Raw genomic sequence first — 24,126 nt, 5'->3', positions numbered from 1 at the left:
AGACAAAACCATTTAACAGATATTTTAATTCGTTTCCGGCATGTGATCGCGAGAGAACATTTTTTTGTGCAAAACTCAACCCCAGAAGCTTCAACTGAGAAATCAGTTTGAAGTCTGCTAATAAGCAGAAAAAGAGATGAAGAATCAAATTAACCAGAAAAGTTTTATGTCATCCACCCACCATCCATCTGTGGTTAAAAAAAAAAAAAAAAAAGTTGAAACAGCATCAGCACAGTGCTCGCTGTCACTTCGAGAAAACACATTTGGCTCATGGCTTACATCAACTAACATTCACAGGGTCTGGCAGTTGCTCTGAAACTTCTTTTTTTTTTTTTAAAGAACTGCCTGAGGAGATCATAAACCCCCCCCCACCCTCTCTCTCTCTCTCTCTCCCTCCCTCCCTCCCTCCCCTCTGATTGTGTGCCATCGCTTTGAAGCCCGACCGTCCCGGGTCGTTTTAATCAACTCACATGCTTTTAGCCGTATTTATCTTGATCACTTGTATGGTTTGCCACATATATAAATAGTGGGCATGTCTGAAAGCAAGTGGTTGAGCCCAGAAAGAAAAATCAGTGGATAATCGTGGATTAGTAATAGTTTCCATGACAGAGGGTGACCGTAGCGTCCAGAGCAGCATGGCACACATGATGCTGCAGTCGCGGAGGAGGCGGTGGAGGATGATCTACACTCCATGGGCTTCTCAGAGGAAACAAGCCTGAGCCAGGAAAGACGCTGTGAAGAGCCACATGTAGAGCTCTCCGAGTTTCTCACTTTAGAAGTGTTTCTCTGTGGAAAACATGCATTATTCCTCTCAACTCAAGTAGTTTCTCTTTCGGAATACACTGACCACAAGGCAGGGGAAAGGCCCTGGACAAGGCGTCGGTCCACTGCATGGCTAATACTTCCCCTCTAAGCAGAGTCTCCATTCCACTTGACCAGCAGGTTTTTCAGCTGGAAAGTCGACACGTGCCAGGAATCAAACCACCGTGTTGCTGTGAAGCAACAGCCCTAGAAAAGGTTCTGCTGTTTGTGTCATTGTTTGCTCTCATCGCTACAACAAAATCTACGATTTTCAGATATAATTTCTGGTATGATTTACAAACCTTCCACTTGTGGAAATGCAGAGAGCTTTATTTTATTTGAAGGTACTTCAACGATATTGAGTATCAGGAAAACTCCATTCCAAGATGGCATTTGATTAAAAGTTGCTCACTGGCTGCACATTCTGACACCTTTCAGCCTTCCATATTTCCATTCTTCCAATAACTTTATATGTGTTTTCATCATTGAACTCACTTCTGATCATTTTTTGAGGTGTTTGGGATTATACGATGGGTCGTTTGTGGTCTTTGTGGAAGAATGAACATTCTTCTTCATCAATTGATGAATTTAAAGGCATTATAAAGAATGTGGTGATGGATGCGTGTGGTTGTTTTTCTTGAGAGGCTGTTGTGTTCTTCTGTTTCATTCTGTTCTATTGTATTGTATTATTTTGTATCTCAATAAGAATTTCTGGTAAAATAACAACAACAATTTTAATGAACAAAAGGTTTTGAATGAGGAAAAGTATGCATGACATGAAAATGAAAAAAGTAATTAAAAATACGAAGACATTTTTGTATTATTGTTTGGGCATAAATTGTTAAATATGTGCATAATATGACTGGGGAAAGAGATCTCAAAGGGTTAAAAAATGCATTTTTAATATCAGTTCAACTTAAAGAATAAGTTTAGTTTATACAACGAAAACAAGAGTTAATTTTGGAATTCAAATACTATTCATTCATCCATTTTTGTAGTTGTTTTTCCTGCCTTTAGTCCGACAATGACACTCCAATCCATGAAAGACATAACTGTGGTCGTGAATCTAAAAAAGGCTTTCACACAATAGTGTAAAAAACATCAGTATAATTTTTTGACTTTTATTATAAAGAACAGATGTTTAATGACAGCTCAGACTTGTGAAATCAGTTTAAATAAAATTGAATCATGAAGATGGTCTTTTTATACAAGTATATTGTGTTACCACTCTCCCTCAATATAAGGTGTGGTCTTTGGTAACCTTGTAGATCAAACTGTTCCCAGTTCACGTTTCATTAGGGATGCATATTTACATGAACAATTTCAATTTATTTGAACAAACATACATATTAACAAAAACAATCTACCATGTTTTCCCTCCTATAAGCTCAATATTCAATTCACCGTCCACAAAGCCTCTTTATTTCTTCTTCTACGGGCGATTCCTCAACCTCCGTGGTGCTGGCTGAGGTGTCCCGCCGGTGGAGTTCAGCTGAGCACACCCAGAGGTGAGACAAACACCTGGAGCCCCTCTGAGACCTGCATGGCCCCTGAGTCCAGGCCGGCCCACGTGTCCCCTCTCACCCTGCTTCCCTGGCTGGCCGCTGAAGGCTCTGCCGTCACGTCCACGTTGACCTGAGATCGAGGCAAAAATGTTTTTAGTCCTGAGGTGTCTACTTCACAGACTGAAGGAACAGAGCGTGTACAGAGGAAGATAATGACATTTATTTGGAAAATATCAAACCTCTTTTTACAGTAACACAGCTCCTCTCCCTTCATAACTCAGACTCAGCTGAATAATGTTTGTAAAATGACGCACAATCCCAGATGTGGATCTATTACTGCCTCATTTTAACCAAGTCATCAAACAGTTTCATGTCATGGAAGATGAATTTACCCATTGGCCCTTGGTCTCCATAGTGACCAGGTAGGCTGTAACCCTTGGGTCCTTTATCACCTTGCTCTCCTTTGTCACCTGCAGGGGAGAAACACACACACACACACATTGGTCTCGACAGCAGGAGTGAGCGCCACTCAAGAACACAGCGTGCATGTTGATTAAAGGCCGTGTGTGTTACTGAGATCACTGTTAAATGAACATTTAAAACACCTTGTAAATATTCCTCGATTTCATTGGCTTAATGGCGCGGGAATGGCACCAACCATAAATCAGAGCCAGGAACATGTCAGCCTATGAGTTTTAAAGTGTTTGATTGGGCAGTTTCATACATGATGAAAGGAAGGCTGGTCTGTTTTTCCAAGTAGTGGAAAACGGTAGAAGAAGTACATTTACACTACTACGGTGCCGTTTTTTTAAAAAGGCCTGGATTCTGGCTTGACTGGTCCTCTACTTCACTTCAACACGTACTTAACTTTACCAAACAACTATGAACCACAGATAATTGCCCTCCGTCTCTGCAGTTGCTCACCATGTGTTTTAGCACCTTTCAACTCACACTGTGGTTAACGCTCCCCACGCGGGGCACAACTTCAAAATGAAGAGTGATGTTGCCATGTCTGGTATAAATAAGCAAATGCTCAACTTTATGTGGTGATGATGTGTTAGTGGTTAACAGTTTGTTTTTCTGCCCCTAAGAAAACAAAGCAATTCATACAGGTTTGCATAATGAATCTGAATTATTGTTTCATCACTTGTTTTTCCTCAAACAAAACAAGAAACAACACCTGTTTCTCCTTTTCTGCCAAGATCCCCGGCTTCTCCGTAGAATCCTGGGAGGCCCTCTTCTCCGTCCACACCGTCATTACCAGGGTCACCCTGACAACATCATCAATAGGAAAATACACCGTTAATCTTTTGTGTTTTCAGTATAAACCTCGCAGGTGCTCCTTACAAATCATGAATTAAGATTCCATTCACCCCTGACCAGCTGAAAAAAGTGAAAAGATTGATTTGGCTGATTATGAAATACTTTGTTGGGGAAACCTTTTACATCACTGTTCTTGGTTTGGCATTCAACGCCACAACATGAGGCTCACTGGCCTCAACCTACTACGGTGGATTATAGCTTCAAGAGCATTTATCAAGCCTGAGAGTCGCTGAGATTAAGTTGGGGAACATGTTCGACGTTGTATAATAATGTGGAAAAGGCTTTTCAATCCAACGACAGCGTCGATGCTCTCCAAAAAACATTCAACACAGACCAAGTGTCTAGTCTGCGACTCCTTATTTGTCCTCTGTGGAGATGTGGAAAATCGAACCCTTTTCATTCCAAGCATTTTCTGCCAATAAACCTCAACCCTCTCAGTCCAGTCTAGACCCTTTATGCAATATGTTTGCATTTTACTCAGCCGCGAAGACAAAAGCAAACAATGTAAGCAGAATGTTTATCAGCTAAAGGTCCCGAGAAGAGGAGGTGATGCCTAAAGCGATGATTTTTTTTTTTTTTAATTCACCTTGAACAATCAACACCCAAACCGTTAAAAACTCACAGCAGGTCCGGGGGGTCCTTTCCGTCCTGGCGGCCCAGGGGCCCCCATGGGCACGTCCCCATACAGAGGACAAACTGCAGCACAAGTCCTCTTCACTGAGTTGGCAAAGGTGGACATCTGCTCCAGGACCACCACCTTACAAACCTCGATCACGTGTTGAGCGGAGAGGGTCGGACCCTGCGTAACAAATCATTAGCACATCCATCACTGGAAGGGACCCAACTGTGGGACACGTAATAAGAACTTTACAGGACAGGGCATGCTGAAGCAATGGCTGCCTCTCAGAGGAAACGCAACCAAGAGATGAAGCCAACATTATTTCCTTAGGCTCATTATGGATTTATAGCCACACTAAATGAATCCCTTGCTGTGAGCTGCTTATATCTACGGGCTCATGTGAAACTCTTTAAATGTGTTTTTGACACCAACGCTGTTAACAAACAGTGTGTGTGCCAGTCAGTGTAACCGTCGGTGCAAATGATTACTCTGCTGTTTTTGTGCCATCATTCAGTAGTAGTACTATACTGTAGTAATATTTGTAGGATCAGCCAAAAGACTTACTGGTGGACCCCGAGGCCCCTGAAAGCCATCTGGTCCTCTTTCACCTCGAATCCCTTTGACTCCGACAGGACCTGATCCTCCAGGTGGGCCCGCTGGCCCACGCTTCCCCCGGGGTCCCAGAGGACCCTGATCAGCCCTGTCACCGACCTAGAGCAAGCACATCCAGCAGAATACAATGATAAATCAGTTCAGCTTTGAATGTGAAATAGTACCGAACAGAGTCACATAGACGGTTAAGCAAGTAACAGAATCTTAGTGGTGAATAAATAAATATTAGTAAAACAAATCAAACCTGTTAGAGAACACTTGAGAAATGTGCAATATTCATTTTGATGCAATTGTGGGTGTTACTGCCCTCGCCACATCTACAGAAGCTCTAAATATGTCTGGAATGTTATTTGATGGATTGATATGGAATTTTTCAGACTCCTCAGACAGAGAATGTGGTGAATGTAGTATAAAACGGTGATAGTCTGGCAGAAATATCACATAGTATTAGGAAACACCGTCCTGTCTGAATGCTCTGTTGAGTAACCCAAGTCATCACAGCCAAGTTACAATTCATCTTTTAATGATATTAGAGGAACTCATTAAGCACAAACCTATTCATGCAGGGAGGTAAAGAAGTGTACCAATGCGTTTTAGTGCTAGAAACATTTTTATATTTTTCAATAGCAAAAAAACTTGAATGAAAGAATCACAGCTCACCTTTCCCTTCGGGCCCGTAACTCCATTTTCCCCCTTTAAAAAAAAAAGTCAATGTTAGCAGTCGCTCAAAGAAAACAAAAACTACAACAAAACGTTTGTAATGATGAGCAGAGAGAATTAAAATATTCAGGCAGTACCTGGCCACCTTTAACTCCTTTGATTCCCTGGATTCCTGTGTCACCCTGCACAAGGCAAATTGAAAGAAACAGTATTGCTTGCATAACAGCTTGCAAATATTTGATGTATCGGACAGGTGTTCTGCTCCATGAATAGAGAATGTATCAGATGAAGACAGCGATACTTCAGTCAGGACACTATACAGCTTTTAGCTCATCTGTAGTTTTAAGAAAACACTGACAGATCCTGAATCGCTTGCATTCAGCTCACAGTGAATATGTATTAATCGTGATTTTGCTGTCATGGATGAAGATGTATTTACCTTAGACCCTGGCTTTCCAGGTACACCCACGTGTCCCTGCGAAAAGATGACATGGTTTAATGGCCTGAGGAAAATGAACTAGCGTTTGGAAGAGTTCAGAAAATTCATCCGGAGCACTTACAACAGGTCCCGGTGGTCCGATAAATCCAGGTCTTCCTGGCTTCCCAGCAGAACCCTTGTAACCTCTTGGGCCCTCGAGAATAAAACATTTATTAAACCGACCTAAGGGACTGCTTGATTCTTTGTCATTTCCCTTTAAGATGGCAAACTACTTGTAGTACAAACATGTATGATGTGCTTGTCTTCTGAAAATGCAACTTACAGTCCGGCCTTGGGGACCCATTTCTCCTGCTGGCCCGAGGGTGCCTTTCTCTCCCTGTAAAAAACACAAACCACAACAAATTAATCTGCCAAAAAACAACTCAATTGCACAGATATTCAAACAGCCTAACCACAGAAGGCGAGTTACCTTTGTTCCACTTCGTCCAAGTTTTCCGTTGAGACCTTGTGGTCCTTGATAAGCCTGTGAGGAACAGATAACACTTAACATAACACGACTGCACGCCTTCTGAACACCACCATCAAGATATCATCAGAAGAATATAATACCTCTATTCCTAGATCTCCATCTCTGCCTGGCAGGCCCGGATCTCCGATAATGCCCTATAGGGGAACAATATAATCATTAGAAAACAAAAGCATGATTTTGGACGCGTAAGCGAGCATGTCAGCAATGAAGCACCTTCGGTCCGATGGAGCCAGCTCTGCCCCCGGGTCCATGGATCCCCTATTTTTCCACAAGTTCAGACAGAAAACAAACAGGTCCATCAAAACAAAGCATTTTTAAATATTCTTGATGTTTGCAGACTCAAATTGATCAAAAGGAACACATCATTTTCATGTCATCGTGATTCATTTGTGGTACATACAGGCGCCCCCTTCGCTCCAGCAGCTCCCCTCTCTCCAGGATCTCCCACAATGCCCTGTCAACATGAGTTATACATTATACCCAATGGATTTTATTCAGTAGGCAACATGGTGAACCCAAGGGCCTTCTTTCGTACACAATAGAGGAGGTTATCGTTGCCTTTGAGGCTCTTATGTCAGTGACTCATCAGCTTTTGTTGTTTTAGTTCAGATCTCCGCCAGAATCTCGGCCACACAAACCAACGTTGTTTATGGAGACGGCACATAAGCCAGAAACATAGCTGCTTTCCAGTGTTTTACCACATTAAAAATCATTCTCTGGCTCTCCATGCTCACATGAGGGGATTTTGAAGGTAGCGGACAAAGAATTAAATATGTCTCATTCGGGATTGTGGAACAGGGACTCCCACACAACAAACCCACCTGCTTTCCTGTTGGCCCAGCACGTCCTACTACACCAGTGGTCCCCTTTTCTCCCTAAAAAAAAAAAAAAAAAAAAAGCACAATGAAATCGAATCACAACATTTAGATTGAAAAGAAAACAGAGAGGGGAAGGGATTTTGAATACCTTAACTCCTTGAAATCCAGGAATCCCTTCATGTCCTTTTCCACCTTTCACACCCTTCAGGGACGCCAAAATGTTATTAATACAATGATTTTTTTGGGAAAGGGCTTTCCACTGTGTCTAAAATGTTAACTCACAACTTCTCCTGGGTTCCCGGTCTCTCCAAGGCCTCCAGGTGGTCCACGGACTCCCTTTAAATAGTCACAATGTGGACATTAAGGGTTATCTATAAAGTTGTACAACTTTAACAGCAAACTGCGCAGAAATCCAATGAAAAGTCTGTAACATCGTTAGCTGGCTGCCCAATTAAAGAGTTCTTATTAAAGCTGGAACAATGCGCAGGAGTTTACCTTGAAGCCCGCTGCCCCACTCAGTCCTTTCAGCCCCTTCGGACCTCTGTCTCCCTGTTAACACAACACGCCATTAATACAGATTTGTAACTTTTAAGGGTAAAGAAAATGTTTAATCTGAGTGTGATTCATTACCACTTGGCCCCATAGTCCTCTCATTCCTATCTCGCCTTTGATTCCTTCTTCACCCTGAGGACGAGCGTGCGGTTTCATTAATGCATTCTGAGAAGGAGCCAAACTGAAGTGTAACCCTGATCGTAGCATGCGACGGATCTTACCTTCAGGCCTGACTCGCCGATGTTGCCGTAGTCTCCTGTGTTTCCCCGGATTCCCTGCAATCATGGATCAATGCAAACATTTGACTAAATCACAAGCAAGACTGCAGCCATTTGTTTGGGAATCGACCATCTTTAGAAATAACCGGCGTAACATGTAAACGGTAGCAACTCTAGTGCCTTCTGGAGATTTGAGATACAGATCAGACAGAGAAACTGTTTAGACACGATCAGAAATTAGCTGTTGATTCTTCTGCAACCATCGTGGCAAGACGGAGAGTGAACAAAGAGCTGAGAGAAGAAGCACGAGAGATAAGCTTAGTTTAGCATAAAGACTGGAACTAGGGGAAAAAGCTAGCCTGGTCCTGTCCAAAGGTTTAAAAAAATCCACCTACGAGAACCTCTAAAGCTAACTATTTAACATGCTACATCTTGTTGGCTTAAAAATCAAATGTGTAAATTGGTGAAAAAGCTGCACTTGTCTTAGAAAAGAGTCTTAGTTTCCCAGTGTTTCCAGCTAAGCTAAACTAAGCTAGCCAGCTTCTGGCTGTGAAAATAATTAACGGACAGTTATGAGAGGGGCATAAATCGTCTCATCCAATACGTAAAAAAGAGGAAAAAAGGTCTCAAAATGTTGATAAGTCGTTTAATTGCAAGCTAAAGTCAGGAGATAGCTTAGTCCAAAGACCTGAAGCAGGGGGCAACAGCTAGCTTGTCTATAAAAGGACACAAGAAAACACAAGAGCGTAAAAAGGACTGGCTACATGTTTCCCGCTGCATGCCGTCATTATGCTAAGCTAAGCTAACCAGTAGCCAGGACAGACAAGAGCGGTATATAACGCAAGAAAATGAGTGTTCACAAAAACTATAACTTTAACGTAAGATGTAAAAACCATATAACAAAATGAGGATTAAAAAGTGTGAACAGGCACAGGCACACACACACACATTTCCATTAGTGGAAAATATACACAAGCAAATTCAGCAGGATTTCGGAAACATTATTCATGTATACAACAAAATGGGCCAGAGTATTGTTTTTACAGATGCTGACTTCCTCGGTAGTAGAAGGAAAGTGTTTTCCAGTTGGCTGTATTTCACAGAGTCAACAAACGGATTAAACAAGCTCCAGGATGCCCTTTGTGTTGTCTGTTTATTTGACCACATCACCTAACTTTAAGCCGAGTCAGCTGGACGTGGGTTAACCTCAGAGATGGCCGACAGTACGGCGAGAGGCACCACCGTGAATCCTACAAGATGGTATAGCCCCGGAGAACGACGGACCACCCACCAGCTGAGATTGACAGTTCGTATATCTGTGCCAGGAAATGCCCACCTCGGATGCCAGTGGGGGGGGTTTCAACATGTTGGGGCTCTCGGATTCTGGCAGGAGGTCAAAACTCTTAACGAGTCACACGAGACAGATGTTTATCCCAGATAAGCTACGGCTGCTACACATGAAAATGTAGCGTGTACAGCTCTGGAAATGTGCTCTGCATGTACACGGGTCTGGAGGTGTACGTGTGTTTGCTCAGGCAGCATGGGGGATTTCCTTGAGTGCAAAGGACATGTTAAATGCCAAACGATATATATATATATAAATATAAAAAAAACAATCCTCCTTCCTTTAACACATGTTCTCTAGACTTGTTTTTGAAAGACTCTCAGATCCGCCCCAACATATCGCTGACTGTTAAGCATGAAAGAGATTAACATGTCATAAATTTAAAGTGGAAATAATCACATCTGGGGCTCCCGAAGGATACAACTATGAGTGTATTTGTTCATTCACTGATGCGATTGTAACTGGCTCCTGCAGCAAAATACGGTGTTCATTATCATTTGTCTCAAACCTCTCCGCTCTTACACAATTTGATCTTCCTGTGGGGAATTAATTAGCCTTATCCACAACAATAAAAGCATTTAAGACACATTTTCACACGCTAGTTAAGCACTCTAATGCCACCCATTACCAGACACTGGAGGGTACGGTTATTGCTCAACTGCTTGGTTTTCCCCCCTGTGTGTGTGGGATTCATTACATTTGGCTTAGTGTCTTCCAAGTGGAAAAGCAAAACCGCTAGAAACCCTGTGATCTCCCGCCAGTTTGAGGTAAATCCTATATTCTAAACAGCTTGCGTTTTAAGATGCACACGGCTATTTCTGAATGACAAAAACAAATTTACTGTTGCATCTGTATTGGTGCGCGTTTACCTCGGCTTCCCCCTAAATCTTGCAAAGCGGACATGAGTTTTCAAACTATGAAAGGAGCCTCCATGTTTACTATCGTTAAGCGCTTCTGCTTCCAGATCTGTTTCCATCCTGTCGTGTCTCACTTGTGCTTCTATTGCCATTTTCCACAGCTACGAGTTTTACAATGTCACTCACCCCTGATTCAGCTTAACTCTTTATTGGACAGCAAGAGGATGTTGCTAATGCAAAGAATACACCGAGTAAACAGCTTTCATCCAGTGGATGGATATGTGCATGACTGAGAGAGAGCTGTTATAAATGTGTTTACCCAATTTCCTCCTCTTCCTTGGTCTCCGCCTGTTCCTGGAAGACCTCTGTGACCCTGCAGAAGAATAACAAATATGTCACGATAGTAAAAATGCAAGTATGTAAAACTTTGTTTAAACAGAAAGAGCGTTACATAAACGTCAGTAGATCAAACACAAATACAAGCCAATTTCCACTGTACAGTTAGACTGACCTTTGGTCCCGGAGCTCCCTGAACGCCAGGTTGCCCGTGCATACATTTGCAGGACGCTCTTCCAGCTGTGAGGCCGATCTCGGCGTACCCTCCACACTGCCAGGGACGGAAAGGCGAGACAGCAGGATTAAAACCACAAACACGTCTCCAACAAGAAGGAGTGAAACCCGGTTGAATGGGGAGCCGACTGACCACACTGGAGAGTTCACAGCAGCCCTCTGAATAAGCCTGCTCCGGGTCACATGACACCTCCATCTGCTGGAGGTCCACCTGGAAAGAGATGGGAGATCATGCGAGAGATTACAAGTGGATCCCAAATCAAAGTAAGTTGGAATATTACTTTAAAAAAAGCTGCAAACGTACCGTCGCAGAGCGACCGCCCGCCGCCCGCTTCACGATGGAGGTGAACCCTCGGCGGATGACTGGTCTGGGCTCATCGATGGATTCCACGCTGACTTCTTCGCAGTCTATCAGCAGCTTCACCTGGCTCGCCTTCACACTCAGCGCCAACTTGTGCCACTCTCCGTCAAATAACCTTTCCACCCCGTGGAAGGTCCTCAGCATCTGGCTCCCGCGGGGGCTGGTGTAGAAGAAGTCTAAAGAGCGCGTATCACCATGGAAACGCAGGCCGACTTGCTCTCGTCCTTTGGGGTCGCTGACCTGCCACAGGTCCCAGGATTTCCTGGCGGCGTCCTTGGTCACCTTAAATGTGGCGATGATGGCGTAGTCGGAGGGGAGTCCATCGGGATACACGTCGCTGGGGAGAGAGAGAGAGGTGACTTTCCTCACAGAACAACAAGAGTTTTATTTTATAAAAACATGAATAAGTAGAAACAGAGCTCCTTGAATTTTAAAATTTCACTTTTTTTCCTTTGCAACTTTTGGTGAACTGATCTTTTTGGGGGGGATTATGTACTATTTAACAGAAAGAGATTCTTTGTTTCTTCAATTTCAACAAAGCACATGTTCAATTAACTCCAGGGCCACAATTCAGGATCTGTAGGCAACACTGCTTTCATTGTCAGTTCAAAGAAAGACATGCTAGCAGCTCTGTGAGGCACAGCAGTGCTCTGAGCTCAATGCTAACTCTCAGCACGTTAACTCACAAAACGATGCTAACATGTTGACATTTAGCCTTAAATAGTTACATAACATGAGGCTGAAAAGCATTATTTTGCTGCAACTCTGCTTGAAAGTCTGTTTCCTAAAAATGATGTTCCCACACGACGCATCTCTATAGTGAATTATGTTATGAGGAAAACATTTTCTGTGGTGGATTACGTTTTCTCTTGCTATGTCACAAATTAGTGTGTGGAGTGTCAACATAAGGATGAGGTCGGGGAGGTGGATGGGTCGAGCATCACAAGGCTTTCACCCGGTCCCGTGTGAACCAAGTTACAATGTTGCATTTTTGTTTTGTTTCATTTCAAACCGAGTCATTTTGTTGCCTTAACCTAATTTTGTAGTTTTTTTTTTACCACGTTTGAAATGGTTTCAGACTGTGACTGTTCAATCTGGATAAAAATACACTTCTCTGGATATATAATAGAAAGTGTAGTTGTATGGGAATGCATCACCCCTGAAATCTGTGTTGCACCTGTAATCACACCCAGCAGTGTCATCAGGGTGCACTGGTCACTCCTGTAGTTCACCTCTAGAAGTTGAACTACTGCAGATCAACATTACTATTTGATCATTTTCAGCTTCTGGGATTAATTGGGCTCGGTGAGTCTCCTACTGTACCTCATGGTCCTCCGTAGGTGGATGGAAGGGTTGACCCGGTAGGCCACCGCCTCGGGTTGAGAGCCGTCCACTCTCCTCACTCCTCTCGACTCAGCTACACGAAACTCCTCCAGCAAGTCGAAACCTCACAGCACAAACACAGAGATTCAGCATCAAAGGTGCAGGGCTGCTTCTAAATCTTACATCAGCGTTGATATCCCCAAAAAAGAGTCTCTAAAATAGTTGCATTACTCAATGTCATTAATAATGGCTAATCTCATCACAGGTACCATGAGGTCATTTAGGAAAGCCATTTACACAAAGGGGCTGTTTATTTTCTGTCATGGGTGGATTTGGCTACTGGATTCTCAACACTGGGCGCTTTGTGCAGCGGACTGAATGAGATCAGCATGGCTGTTGTGTTTCCTGTGAGGCTAAAAAAAAAAAAGTGTGTTTGAAAGATGGTGAAAGATTCTGATTACAATCGTGTGACTCAAGTAGAAAATATGTTTAAAAACGACTTTAAAACGAAAAAAAACCTGGTACCTCTTAGTGCCGCATGTTAATATGTTACCCCTCTGATTCTGAAATCACCTGCTGTCTGTCTGCGGAGGCTTGTCTCACTGAATTACAGTCAACAGGCCAGCAAAACATATTAAAATCAAGCAGGCTACATTACTACTGACATTAATATTGCTCTGTACCTCTCATACTATTTCTGGCTGGCTGGACAACCATAGTTAGAAAAAACATTGTGTTAACTAATAATTTTAAGGTGACGGTGAGACTCAGTGGAGATTCTGGGCTTCAAAGCTTCATGTACAAAGCTTAACCTCAGGATGATCTTTTGACCTCTTAGTGTCCACATGACACTGAGAGCAGAGACTACGATACTGGGTTGGAATGAAAACAATGGACTATGAACTGACAAACACTGACATCTGCTGGTCTTGATGTCATATTACACTGTTCAACCTGAAAAACTATAATCACAGCATATTTTGTCAAGTTTTGTCAAGTTTTACAAAATGCCTTATTGAGATTAGAAATCGTTATTCTCTTTACTATGGCTGATAATCCAGTGTTATTTTTATGCATTAATAAAATATGAAAAATATTTCAACCTACTTGGCAACTTTTGACATCGGGTCAGTCCCAGGAAGGTGAAGAGTGCTGCAAACACCAGCATTTCTTTGTAGACGGGCATTTTCAAATGTTTGAAGTCAGGGGCTATAAGTGCCTATACAGCAATTAAACAAATTAGATTAACAAGTCCAGAAATATACATATCTTTGCATGAATATTGATGATTTAGAAAATGTAAAAAAAACAACAAAAAAAAACAGAAAAAGATGGTCATGGTAATGGTCATTTTCTTGACCTCACTAGTGGAATATCAAGTCAAAGCTAGTGATTTAAAAATAATAATAATAATAATAATAATAATTTTATTGACAAGGTTTATTATCATATTTTATGATCTTTTACAAAGAAACATTTTTAAAAAGTGTGTCCACTAAATGGATTTGTACGCTAAGATTCTGAAGTTTAACCAAATTAGAAAAAAGCAATTACTACACTAACCACTAGATAACATACAAAGCTGATCAAACTACATTATCCCTTTGATTAGCAACCTGACATCATATACGACTCCTACGTAAATCAAATTGTATTTTAAAAAAAGAAAAGAGAATGTTGTCTTTACTCACATATTCCTGAAAAAGAAAGTCTTGGGACTCCTGCAGACGGGTCTTTTCCAGTTCCTGGTGTGAGGATATATCCCACTCTATAGTGCCATCCCCGGCCCAGTGTTTGAGCTGAACAGGAGGACCATTCAAACTACACGATCTGGGTCTCAGAGGAGCCTGACCCCTGAGCTCCACACCACCTTTGGTCCCCAGGGGATCTGTCTCTTCTCATAGGCCAGTTACACCTACAGTCAGTCCAGTAAACTGACTCATCACATGAAGGGAATGTAGGTGAACATGTCAGAGCCTTTAGTGTTTAGCTATTGAGAGTAAAACGTAACAGTAATATTGAAGAGTATAAACCTACACTTCAGCTAAGTTGTGTTCAATGCAGCTCTCAAGAAAAAAGCAGTGTGTGTTTTACTGTGCAACACTTCTGTATGTCTTCACACATCCACCAGCACAGTTAGAAGAACAAAATACTTTTGTTACTACTCTTGTAGAAACGTGAATCTATAATTGTTCAAAAAACAGTCACATAGGTTTTAGTGCATGTTCATTTAAGACAGTGTTTTAACATCCACACAGTCTCACTGAGAGAAAGATGTAGTATGTCGCAGCTAAACACAAGACGCTCTGCAAACATTCCACCGAGAGGAGACCACGTCTTCGATTTAACTCCTCCACACTGCATCTAACGGCCGGGGCTACAGGGAGACGACGGAATAACACAGATATATATAGTAGATAACCACTTCTAGTGTCAGAAATTAAAGGAAAATGGCAAAAATGCCCCATGAAATCTAAAAATGCCCGTAAAACTGTAAATGTGTTTGAAAAAATCTATTTATCATAGTATAGTATGACATCTTTTTGACATACTATACAATGATTTTTAATAGCATTTGCTATAATACTTTATATGAACTACTGAAACACAAGAGAATACTTTGCTTTAGTCTAAGACTTAGACTTAGATCCACGATGGAAGAACTTAGACTCTTAAGTTCTTCCATCGTGCTCTGCTTGTCTGGTCTCAGAGTAAAAAGTGCTGTGTTAGCTTTAATCTAGGTCTCCGAGCAGGTAAAATAATGCAGTCATAATGCAAAAGAGATCATTTTTATAACCCAATCGTGACAATAATAACTGTCTACTTTAATAATCAATATATTGATCAATTTTGTTGTATAAAACATATTGTATAGAGATAAAATTCTATAAAACGTGGTGACATTTGGTTAACCGATGTAACGGTATCTGCTGCTAGCATGGCTAGCTAGTAGCATGAGCTGAAACGGGCGAAGCAGAGAGGATTCTGTGGTCCACACCAGCCTCTGGTGGCTTTCTGCAAGCAGGTTTATTACAAAGTAATGTTACAGTGACAATTTCAGCTCTACCGAAATTAACGACACATTGACATAGATGCACAGGAGGATGTCTACACGGAGCGGCACCTCTTCAAGCCCACGCTGCTGTGAAGTGGTCAAAAGGAAACAGGGACTGCAGCGGCCCGCAAACAAACAGGACTCGAAAGCTTCATGATTACGAAGTTTCTGCTACTTGCCTTAAATAGTGTTTTTCAAAAGGTTTCTGCAGTGCTTACTGGGGGTTTATTGTAGTATATTGCATTGCCCTTTAAATGCATGTTGGCAGTATATCATAGCACTTAAATAAGATAATTGCAGTGCCTTAAATGGTACCATAATGTACCATCTACTCCAAACATCAGCAAACATAAATTACAGTACATTCAGTAACTCTCAGCGCGCTATCCCGCGTGTTGCCCTTCATTAGTGTTTTAGAAATGTTAGCTAACCTTACAACATCGTCATTTCCAAGGTTTTCTAGTGTTCGTCAAACCTCTACCGTTTTTTTTCCTCATCGATAAAATAAAATAAAATACAATAAAAACAATTTTACATTTTCACAAAAAATAAAATACATTAAAAACAAATACACAAGGCCATTAACATTTCATTCTCACATAATATTAAACCACATTGCCTCGCAACGGAATATTTTACATCTTCAAAATGATTTAAATAACTCAACACATTTTCAGTCTTTTAAGTTAGATATCTCCAGTGTCCGATACGTATTTTAGGGTGCAATTCGCTCCAGGGTCGTTTAGATTTCAAGGCCACCGACTATCGCTTGGATCCCTTGGCCAGTTTGCTTGTGGGAGTGGATCTCCTCTGGGGAGTGGGGATCTTGGAGGGTTTTCCTCCGTGTTGGCGGGAAGCAGAGCGCGACGTTGCTCGCGCCGAGTCCCCGACTGTCTCGGACGCGTCGGAGCACACGGACTGGATGTCTGAGATGTCGAAGTCCGAGGCGTCACTTCCTCTACGACTGCTCCCTCTGCTTCCGGCTTTACTTCCCGGTCGGCTGGAATTTCTTCGTGAATCTAAATGAATGAATGAATGAATACTTTATTACAGACTCAGAGGTTCCATATAAAATACATAAAATACATTAAATACATGAAAAAAAAAAAGATAAAAGGACAGTTGAGCTATCGGTGTTTCGCCACTGGCAGTGTGGCAGCATAGTGTTACATCCAAACATCTATCGACGAATATAAATAAATTAGCATCATTATCAATACATACTTGATTTCTTCATACTAGCTGTCTGAGGCTAATGTGCTGACTTCAGACTTTTATCCAACACCTTCTGCGACCTCTGGGTGACTTTCTCGTTACTTCAACCATCATTTTCTACAAACTACAATTAATTTCTTCAAAAAACACTTTTCCCCTCAAAATCTAAGGAAAGTTAGTACCCCTGAAGTACTCACCACCTTGTGTCCTAGCTTTCAGTACAGCAGCGCTGATCAAAGTTCCCTCCTCACCAGACTGGAATCCTTTACCCGACAAGTAGCCAGGAAGTCGTAGCTTGCTGCCTTGAACTGGCGTCCCCTGCAAAAGACGCAACTTGAATTAATTTCAATGGGAGTTAACTGTCCGGTGTAATGACAGTGTTTTAGAAAACGATCCTTCTTACTGACGTACATAAATAGTTTTACCAGAAAGTATTATGACTGTTGTTGAGTTAGTCTTAAAATTTGATTATTGGCCTTATTTTTGCAACATCTTGAGAGCCTTTAGAAGCCGTTAGTATTTGGATTATGTGTTAAACCTGCAGCTAGAAAGTCCTTAAACAATCAGACATGCATAGATGACATACAGCGTTGGTCATATATTATAGTGGAATTAAAATGAGACAGACATCTTTGTCTAAAAGAATTAAATATTCAGCCCATTAGTCACCACAGCAGTTAGAGTTTAATGACCCAACTGAATTGTCTAACACATTTTGTTTTTCATTGCAGAAGAAAATTGGAAATCAGTTAAATGAGAAATAAATACCTCTAACAAAAACACCTTTCACAAACTAGGAGCCTTGATAATCATGCAGTAGATTTCAGTTGGGTCATAAATCTGAAGCGTCCGTGCGGTACGTAGCTATACTATATGACTATACCTCTGAGGATGAACCTTGGCTCCCAAAGGAGTCTGATGATTTAAGAGGAGTGGAGGTTTTGCTGTTTGTAAGCCAGGGCTTATCATAATTGCGGGTTATGTGTTGGGAAGTCTGGGGAACAATTGCAAATCAAAAAACACAGACATGGATTCACAAATCAAAAAAAACTACCAGAAACACTAGATGGAAGAAACACAAAAAAAATAAAAATAAACAAGAGCATGATCAAATAATGTGAAAATAAATAAGGCATATAAATGAGAGGGAACTTGTGATGGGTGGGGTGATCCGTCGACAGAGGGGCCGACAGCTCGAGAAGCGCCTCTCACCTTGGGCGTACTGGTCACTGCTGGGGTTGGATGGACAGCGCAGCTCTGGCTGGAGGTGGATCTGTTGGGAGAAGCTCCTCTGGACGACGGCCGAGATCGTCGGCCTCTGTAGCGGAAGCTCGCCATCACCTGAGTGGTTCCCTCCGGGAGGATGAACTTCTCTCGCAGCTCCATGTTGGTCCTGCCTTTAGCTAAGAAATGACACCCCAAATAAGCCACAATGCATTAATACAACTGTTTATTTTATTTTTATTAGTACATTTGTGGTGATTTGAGTTAACACTTTATTTTTAATTTTAAGTCCCTAATTTCCAAGGAATATAACTATGACTAATTATAGGTAAAATAGAAATCTATGTGACGTAACTGCTCAATTTATAATATCAATTTAATTTATAATAACTGTCTACTGGTAATGTAAGCTGTAATCGTAATATGGAGTACTTACAGATTGAGTATGTAGGATACGTTTCAAACACAGGCCTGCTACAGTTATTTTCAGGCAACTTCTAAATAACTTAATGGGGAAATATCTTTAAAAAATAAAGTGTTACCATGATGGGATTCTAAATAAAGCAGAATATTCCAAATGAATATGAATAAATGTACTGAATACTGAATGAATGATGAAAACACAAGACTCATGCCACTTCACATCCCATCCATACTGCTGCAACAGTAGTGGAGTAAATGTTTCTCAACCAGCAAAGCTTCGTTGTTTGCTTGGACTGCTAAACAAAGAGGTGAAAAGATTTACCCAAACACTCCCACACCAAAAACGGCCCAATTGCAAAAAGGAATAAAACATCAACTACACGGAATAAACCAAACAGACAGCAGTGCACCGGCTGTGTTACAAAACAAACTGGCTTACATGCGGATTTAATCACTAAGCCACACTGTCAAACAAAGTAAACAGTGCGATTAATAATTCTTTCAGTTACAGTGTGTGTGAGAAAAATCCATAATTTCCCTCATGACGATGTTAGTCCAGTTTCATATATTTATATATTAATATTCTATTTAACCCCTTAGAGGTTTTTGTTTGATCGTCGAGCAAACCTGAAAACAGCAAAAGAAGCGCGGCTGCTCGTCGCATGCAGGGCCAGAAAAAAAGAGCTAATTTGTCCCAAAACGGCGACTCAACACACACAACAACGGCATGCATGAACACCAGCCGGGGCTGAGCGACGGTGGATTGCGAGTGAAGGTCGGTTTGTGAGATAAACAGATACGGTGGACCAAACACAAGCAGCACACGGTCGGATGTGCAGACACACATACCACAGGTGGGTTCATGGAGCAAGGTGAGATAGTTTGAGATTTGCCAACCTATAGGAGACTGAGTAATCGAAGAGTTTGACTCCGAGCGCAACATTTTGCTCCCGTGGTGATGAACTAGAAGAGATTATATCAAGTTCAGCAGGAAGAAGGTTTGGCAGGAAATACAGACATGATTAATACAGAAGATGGCAGAAACAAGCAGAGTACAGAAAGCTTTTTGCAGCAGACGTGGAGGACGGTTTGTACTTCAATCAATTAATAGCGACACTTACAGCTATTATTCTCTAATATTCATGTTCTTCTGACAAATGAGAAATTTGAGTCTTGCCATGTTTTTCACCCAGTTTTTCTTGTTATTTAATTTCAGAAAACACAGTCACCATGGTTACTTCCACAGATAAATTCAAAGTGAGGATTAGACTCCTAAACTCTGTGTAGCCTTACATGGATCAGGAACAGAGACAATACTCATCCCTTCACAGTGAGAGTGATTATAATAACTACGGAAACACTAATAATATTTACCATGTCATTTTAGGAAAAAAGTATCTCTTTGTTTTCCAAGAGAATATAATAATATTCACTGACTGTTTCAACTTCACATTAAATAGTCATCAGACATCACCGCTTCACTCACGTAATAATAATGCATTGAGACTCTCTTAGTCCTGCATTGTGACTCTCTTAGTCCTACATTGAGACTCTCTTAGTCCTGCATTGAGACTCTCTTAGTCCTGCATTGTGACTCTCTTAGTCCTACATTGAGACTCTCTTAGTCCTGCATTGAGACTCTCTTAGTCCTGCATTGAGACTCTCTTAGTCTTGCATTGTGACTCTCTTAGTCCTGCATTGAGACTCTCTTAGTCCTGCATTGAGACTCTCTTAGTCCTACATTGAGACTCTCTTAGTCCTGCATTGAGACTCTCTTAATCCTGCATTGAGACTCTCTTAGTCCTACATTGAGACTCTCTTAGTCCTGCATTGTGACTCTCTTAGTCCTGCATTGAGACTCTGTTAGTCCTGCATTGAGACTCTCTTAGTCCTACATTGAGACTCTCTTAGTCCTGCATTGAGACTCTTAGTCCTGCATTGAGACTCTTTAGTCCTGCATTGAGACTCTCTTAGTCCTGCATTGAGACTCTCTTAGTCCTGTATTGAGACTCTCTTAGTCCTGCATGGAGACTCTGTTAGTCCTGCATTGTGACTCTCTTAGTCCTGCATTGAGACACTCTTAGTCCTGCATTGAGACTCTCTTAGTCCTGCATTGAGACACTCTTAGTCCTGCATTGAGACTCTCTTAGTCCTGCATTGAGACTCTGTTATTCCTGCATTGAGACTCTCTTAGTCCTGCATTGAGACTCTCTTAGACCTGCATTGTGACTTCTTGGGTGACCTTTTGAACTCACCTCGACAGGGGTCGTTCTTCACCAGGAACTCATCCAGGGCCATCCAGCCTCCTCCCACCCGCACCATCACAGTGCTGCGTAAGATTCGTACCAGACGAAGCTGCTGAGAGTCTCCGAACTGTGAGGGAGGGAAACAGAGAGGGCATGTGTGAAAACACTGACCTCTGTATGAACACTCTCTCACTGCAGAATGGAAGCTGTGCAACACTGGAAACCAGACTGGTTTGGAGGATCACATTCATTGCAATGAATTATTATTAATTCATCTTTAAATTCAATTAGACAACTTAAAATCAAAATTGTGCAAAAATCAAACAGCCATCAAGGATGTGTATTTTTTCCACGTCAGCACTGATTTCCTTTTTCCATGTTGCACAGATTTACACAAAACAGGATTATGACACAAAAACATACATGTTCAGTTTTCATTCTCAAAGACACAAATTACACAAAGATCAATCCAACTGGTCTTCTTCTAGTAGCGTGTGCTGGTGGGTGTGATTCAACTGTATTGTTACTAGGTTACTATGAGTCCATCCAAATGAGTTTGTGCTGGAATTATTTGATTTTCTCTTACATTTCCTCATTTGATATTGAGCCTGCTTCATCAATAAAAGTATCTACTTATTGTAGATATCGTATACTGGAATCTATGCACAACAAAATGCAGATGTAAAGTATGTCGGAAGATATTTCACTATCACATAATATAATTATTTATAGATCTATAACTACAGTATCAGTCAGGCTCTACATTTCGGTTACAGTTCAAACTGAACTTGAGCTCATGTTTGCTGTACAGTTTATAAAGCAGCTACTTTCTGGTTGCAACGTCTGACTTTATTCCGACAGCGTCTGGCTCCAGCTTGCTGCCATTAACTGCAGCTTGAGCCTGTGAAAAAAGCATTATGTGAAGGCACATGGTTCTACCACCAGGAGGCACTGTTGTATAATAATTTGCCTCCGTCATACCGACCACACAAACCAAAACACAAGAACACGGGAGCATGTTATGGATGTGAACGGTGGGAGGCTTATGAGGGGACGGACAGAAGTCAGCCAGTTGGATATGACCATGAGCATAAGCACAAAGACATTAATAACACAGGACGACCACAGCTGCATGCTTTCTGTCAAAACAAACAAAAATAAAAAACAATTCCACATCATGATCAAACGGACAAACAGCAAGCTCCCGCAATCCAGCACTCTGTCGCACTGTCTACAACTACGACTCTGGATGCACTGACACGGATGCAGATCCAATGCAGCTAGCTCCAATCACACACCGAGAACAACATGAGGAATGGGTTTCAAAGTAATGTCCGTCTAATCCACCACAGTGACACGCAGACATGACCAAACAATGATGAGCCTCCGCTAAGTGCCTTTTATCTTATGATGTCTCTTCGGCTGGAAAAAACGAAAATCTTGCACTCGCATGATTATACTATAATGATTCAATGCCACTGGTGATTTAAGTGATCAAATACATTAAATGTGATGATGATCTGGAGGAAAAAAGGAGGCACAAGAAACATCTGAAGAATAACCATTTACCAGAATACAGCTTTCCAATACGGCAACGTGTAGGTGGGGGGTAAGATTTTGATTTTCCCTGTTTGCTATTGTCTCATCGCCGATTAAGGAGTCATGTAAGCAGTGAACCAGACCAAACTGTCAAAAGAATGATTTCAATTCATTGTTGTATGACACATCAACACAAACTAGTTCATCAAGCAACACTAACGTCCTCATCCCCCGCTTACTAACACCCATTATTCAACTTAATCCAAACAGGAAGCATGTGGCATATGAACACACATCAGTAATGAATATTGACCCGCAACATGCAGTTTGTCAAGACATATTAATGCAGTAGGTCGAATGATAAAAGCAAAGTATTCATTGAAATCATCCAGGCTGCCCCAACTATGGAAATAAATTAATAAAACAGTGTCAGTTACACAAAAGTATGTCAGCCAGTGTTGAGGTAAATCATTCCCATGAAGCGCCAAAGGCAAGCACACAGAAAGCATTATTTCCCACTCTGCCCAGCAGATGAACTAATAAAATATATGGGCTGAAATGGTATTGGCTTGTAATATTGTATTTTCTGAAACTCAAAAGCAGGTATATACATATTTACTACATTATTTACACTAGAAATAAATCTGATAAATGCACACATCTGGCCTTTATTGCTTCTTTTTTATATAATATTTAACGTGGGACTGTTTGGCGGCCATGGATCTTTATTTCTACTTCTGAGTTTCAGCGTGTAAACATCAGCCAGGATTCTGGGCAGAGAGTGTTAATTGGAAAGCAAACATGGTAAATGAAAAAAGGTTGGATAAGGCACAGAAGAGAGGAGGAGAGGAGGGCGTTCATATGTACCTGGTTTCCAAGGTAGAACTGGTGACGTGAGGAACAATAAAAATATAGAAAGTTAGAGTTTTTACCATGCATTGACCTTCAGTGACACTTTTTTGCAGCACTTACCTCTCTGTTGTGAATTGATCTGCTCGTATCTAATACATTTCATAATCACGGCATTGCTTGTATTTGTTGAAACTTGCTCTAAATCTGCTTACCCGGTATTTGTTGGCACCAATTTGCTCCACTTGGAAACGTTTTGTACATTTGCATTTCGCTACTTGTCTCGTCACCTACAAAGAAAAAAACATTTGATTGAAGCATAATAATAATAATTATAATAATAATAATAATAATTAGTGAAATGTTGCTTAAATTGAGAAATTCACCTCATCTTCAATTTTATCAGCATCTGTTAACGGTTTGTAAGCGTCCTTGTTGGGATGGAGAGCTGCCACAAACTCGTAGTAGTCAATGTAGCCGTCGCCGTCTCTGTCGAAGATGTCCGCCACGGCGCTCATCTCCAGGCGGCTGGTGGGAAATTCTATTGAAAGTGTTTAAGAAATGAGCGTTTTGCTGGCGGTGGTAGGTGCTGCTCTGCTGTGAGTTTGTCGTGTGACACTTACTGGAGGAGAGGATGCCCTCTATGAACTCCTGTCGGGTCACCTTGCCATCTTGATCTTTGTCAATGCGGCGGAAGAAGTCCATGACACGTGACTTTTTATGGTTCATCCAGCGCATGTAGCGCTTACGCCACACATCAAAGTCGAAGTTAGCGAATTCCTTCAACTGCACGGAAAACAATAAGTGGAGGAATGAGCACCACATGGCAGGTAAAAGTGCTTGTGTGTAAAACCTTGTGTGCTTTCTCACCTCCTCCAGTCTGTCCAAGGCATCATTGAGTTTCCTCCTCCTGTCCAAAGCCAGCAGCCACACGTGCTGCCACTTGGTGACCAGCAGGTTCACCCGCGGGTTCTTGGTCTCAATGGGAGGCTGTGTTGCTGACGCGTACATGGTTTGTGTGGGAGAGCGTTTTCCTGTGGAGT

The 24,126-nt window shown here is 41.6% G+C and overlaps 2 protein-coding genes across 4 annotated transcripts in view; both read right to left on the bottom strand.

The window, feature by feature from the left end:
- Positions 1 to 1,801: 1,801 nt before the first annotated feature.
- On the bottom strand, positions 1,802 to 13,799 carry LOC311021080 (uncharacterized protein). The gene is made up of 26 exons (XM_084021394.1): positions 13,640 to 13,799; positions 12,533 to 12,656; positions 11,153 to 11,546; positions 10,982 to 11,059; positions 10,790 to 10,885; positions 10,598 to 10,651; positions 8,080 to 8,133; positions 7,937 to 7,990; positions 7,802 to 7,855; positions 7,589 to 7,642; positions 7,455 to 7,508; positions 7,310 to 7,363; positions 6,889 to 6,942; positions 6,702 to 6,746; positions 6,569 to 6,622; positions 6,429 to 6,482; positions 6,282 to 6,335; positions 6,081 to 6,152; positions 5,960 to 5,995; positions 5,658 to 5,702; positions 5,521 to 5,553; positions 4,813 to 4,959; positions 4,252 to 4,428; positions 3,487 to 3,577; positions 2,699 to 2,776; positions 1,802 to 2,436 (listed from the first exon to the last, which is right to left on the bottom strand). The coding sequence occupies exons 1-26, from the start codon at positions 13,716 to 13,718 to the stop codon at positions 2,234 to 2,236; spliced, it is 2,292 nt and encodes a 763-aa protein (XP_083877520.1). The 5' UTR covers positions 13,719 to 13,799; the 3' UTR covers positions 1,802 to 2,233.
- Positions 13,800 to 15,515: 1,716 nt separating this feature from the next.
- The window catches only part of dst (dystonin), a 91,537-nt gene continuing 82,926 nt past the window's right edge, over positions 15,516 to 24,126 (bottom strand). Inside the window, exons 89-100 of one of the 3 annotated variants that reach the window (XM_084021834.1) lie at positions 23,954 to 24,117; positions 23,707 to 23,869; positions 23,470 to 23,624; positions 23,299 to 23,373; positions 23,102 to 23,119; positions 22,265 to 22,381; positions 20,705 to 20,822; positions 19,347 to 19,412; positions 18,015 to 18,205; positions 17,686 to 17,796; positions 17,000 to 17,120; positions 15,516 to 16,606 (exon numbers count right to left, since the gene is read on the bottom strand). In XM_084021834.1, coding sequence (XP_083877960.1) covers positions 16,350 to 16,606; positions 17,000 to 17,120; positions 17,686 to 17,796; positions 18,015 to 18,205; positions 19,347 to 19,412; positions 20,705 to 20,822; positions 22,265 to 22,381; positions 23,102 to 23,119; positions 23,299 to 23,373; positions 23,470 to 23,624; positions 23,707 to 23,869; positions 23,954 to 24,117 — 1,556 coding nt within the window. In that variant the 3' untranslated portion in view covers positions 15,516 to 16,349. Of the gene's footprint in view, positions 16,607 to 16,999; positions 17,121 to 17,685; positions 17,797 to 18,014; positions 18,206 to 19,298; positions 19,413 to 20,704; positions 20,823 to 22,264; positions 22,382 to 23,101; positions 23,120 to 23,298; positions 23,374 to 23,469; positions 23,625 to 23,706; positions 23,870 to 23,953; positions 24,118 to 24,126 lie in introns of all 3 variants that reach the window. The other 2 variants (XM_084021835.1, XM_084021836.1) reach the window with 2 other exon arrangements.

Source organism: Eutrigla gurnardus (genome assembly GCF_963514095.1).
Source record: "Eutrigla gurnardus genome assembly, chromosome: 11".
Classification (NCBI taxonomy): Eukaryota; Metazoa; Chordata; class Actinopteri; order Perciformes; family Triglidae; genus Eutrigla; species Eutrigla gurnardus.
The sequence above is the reverse complement of the archived record's forward strand: the minus strand, read 5'-3'. Positions and strand labels throughout refer to the sequence as shown.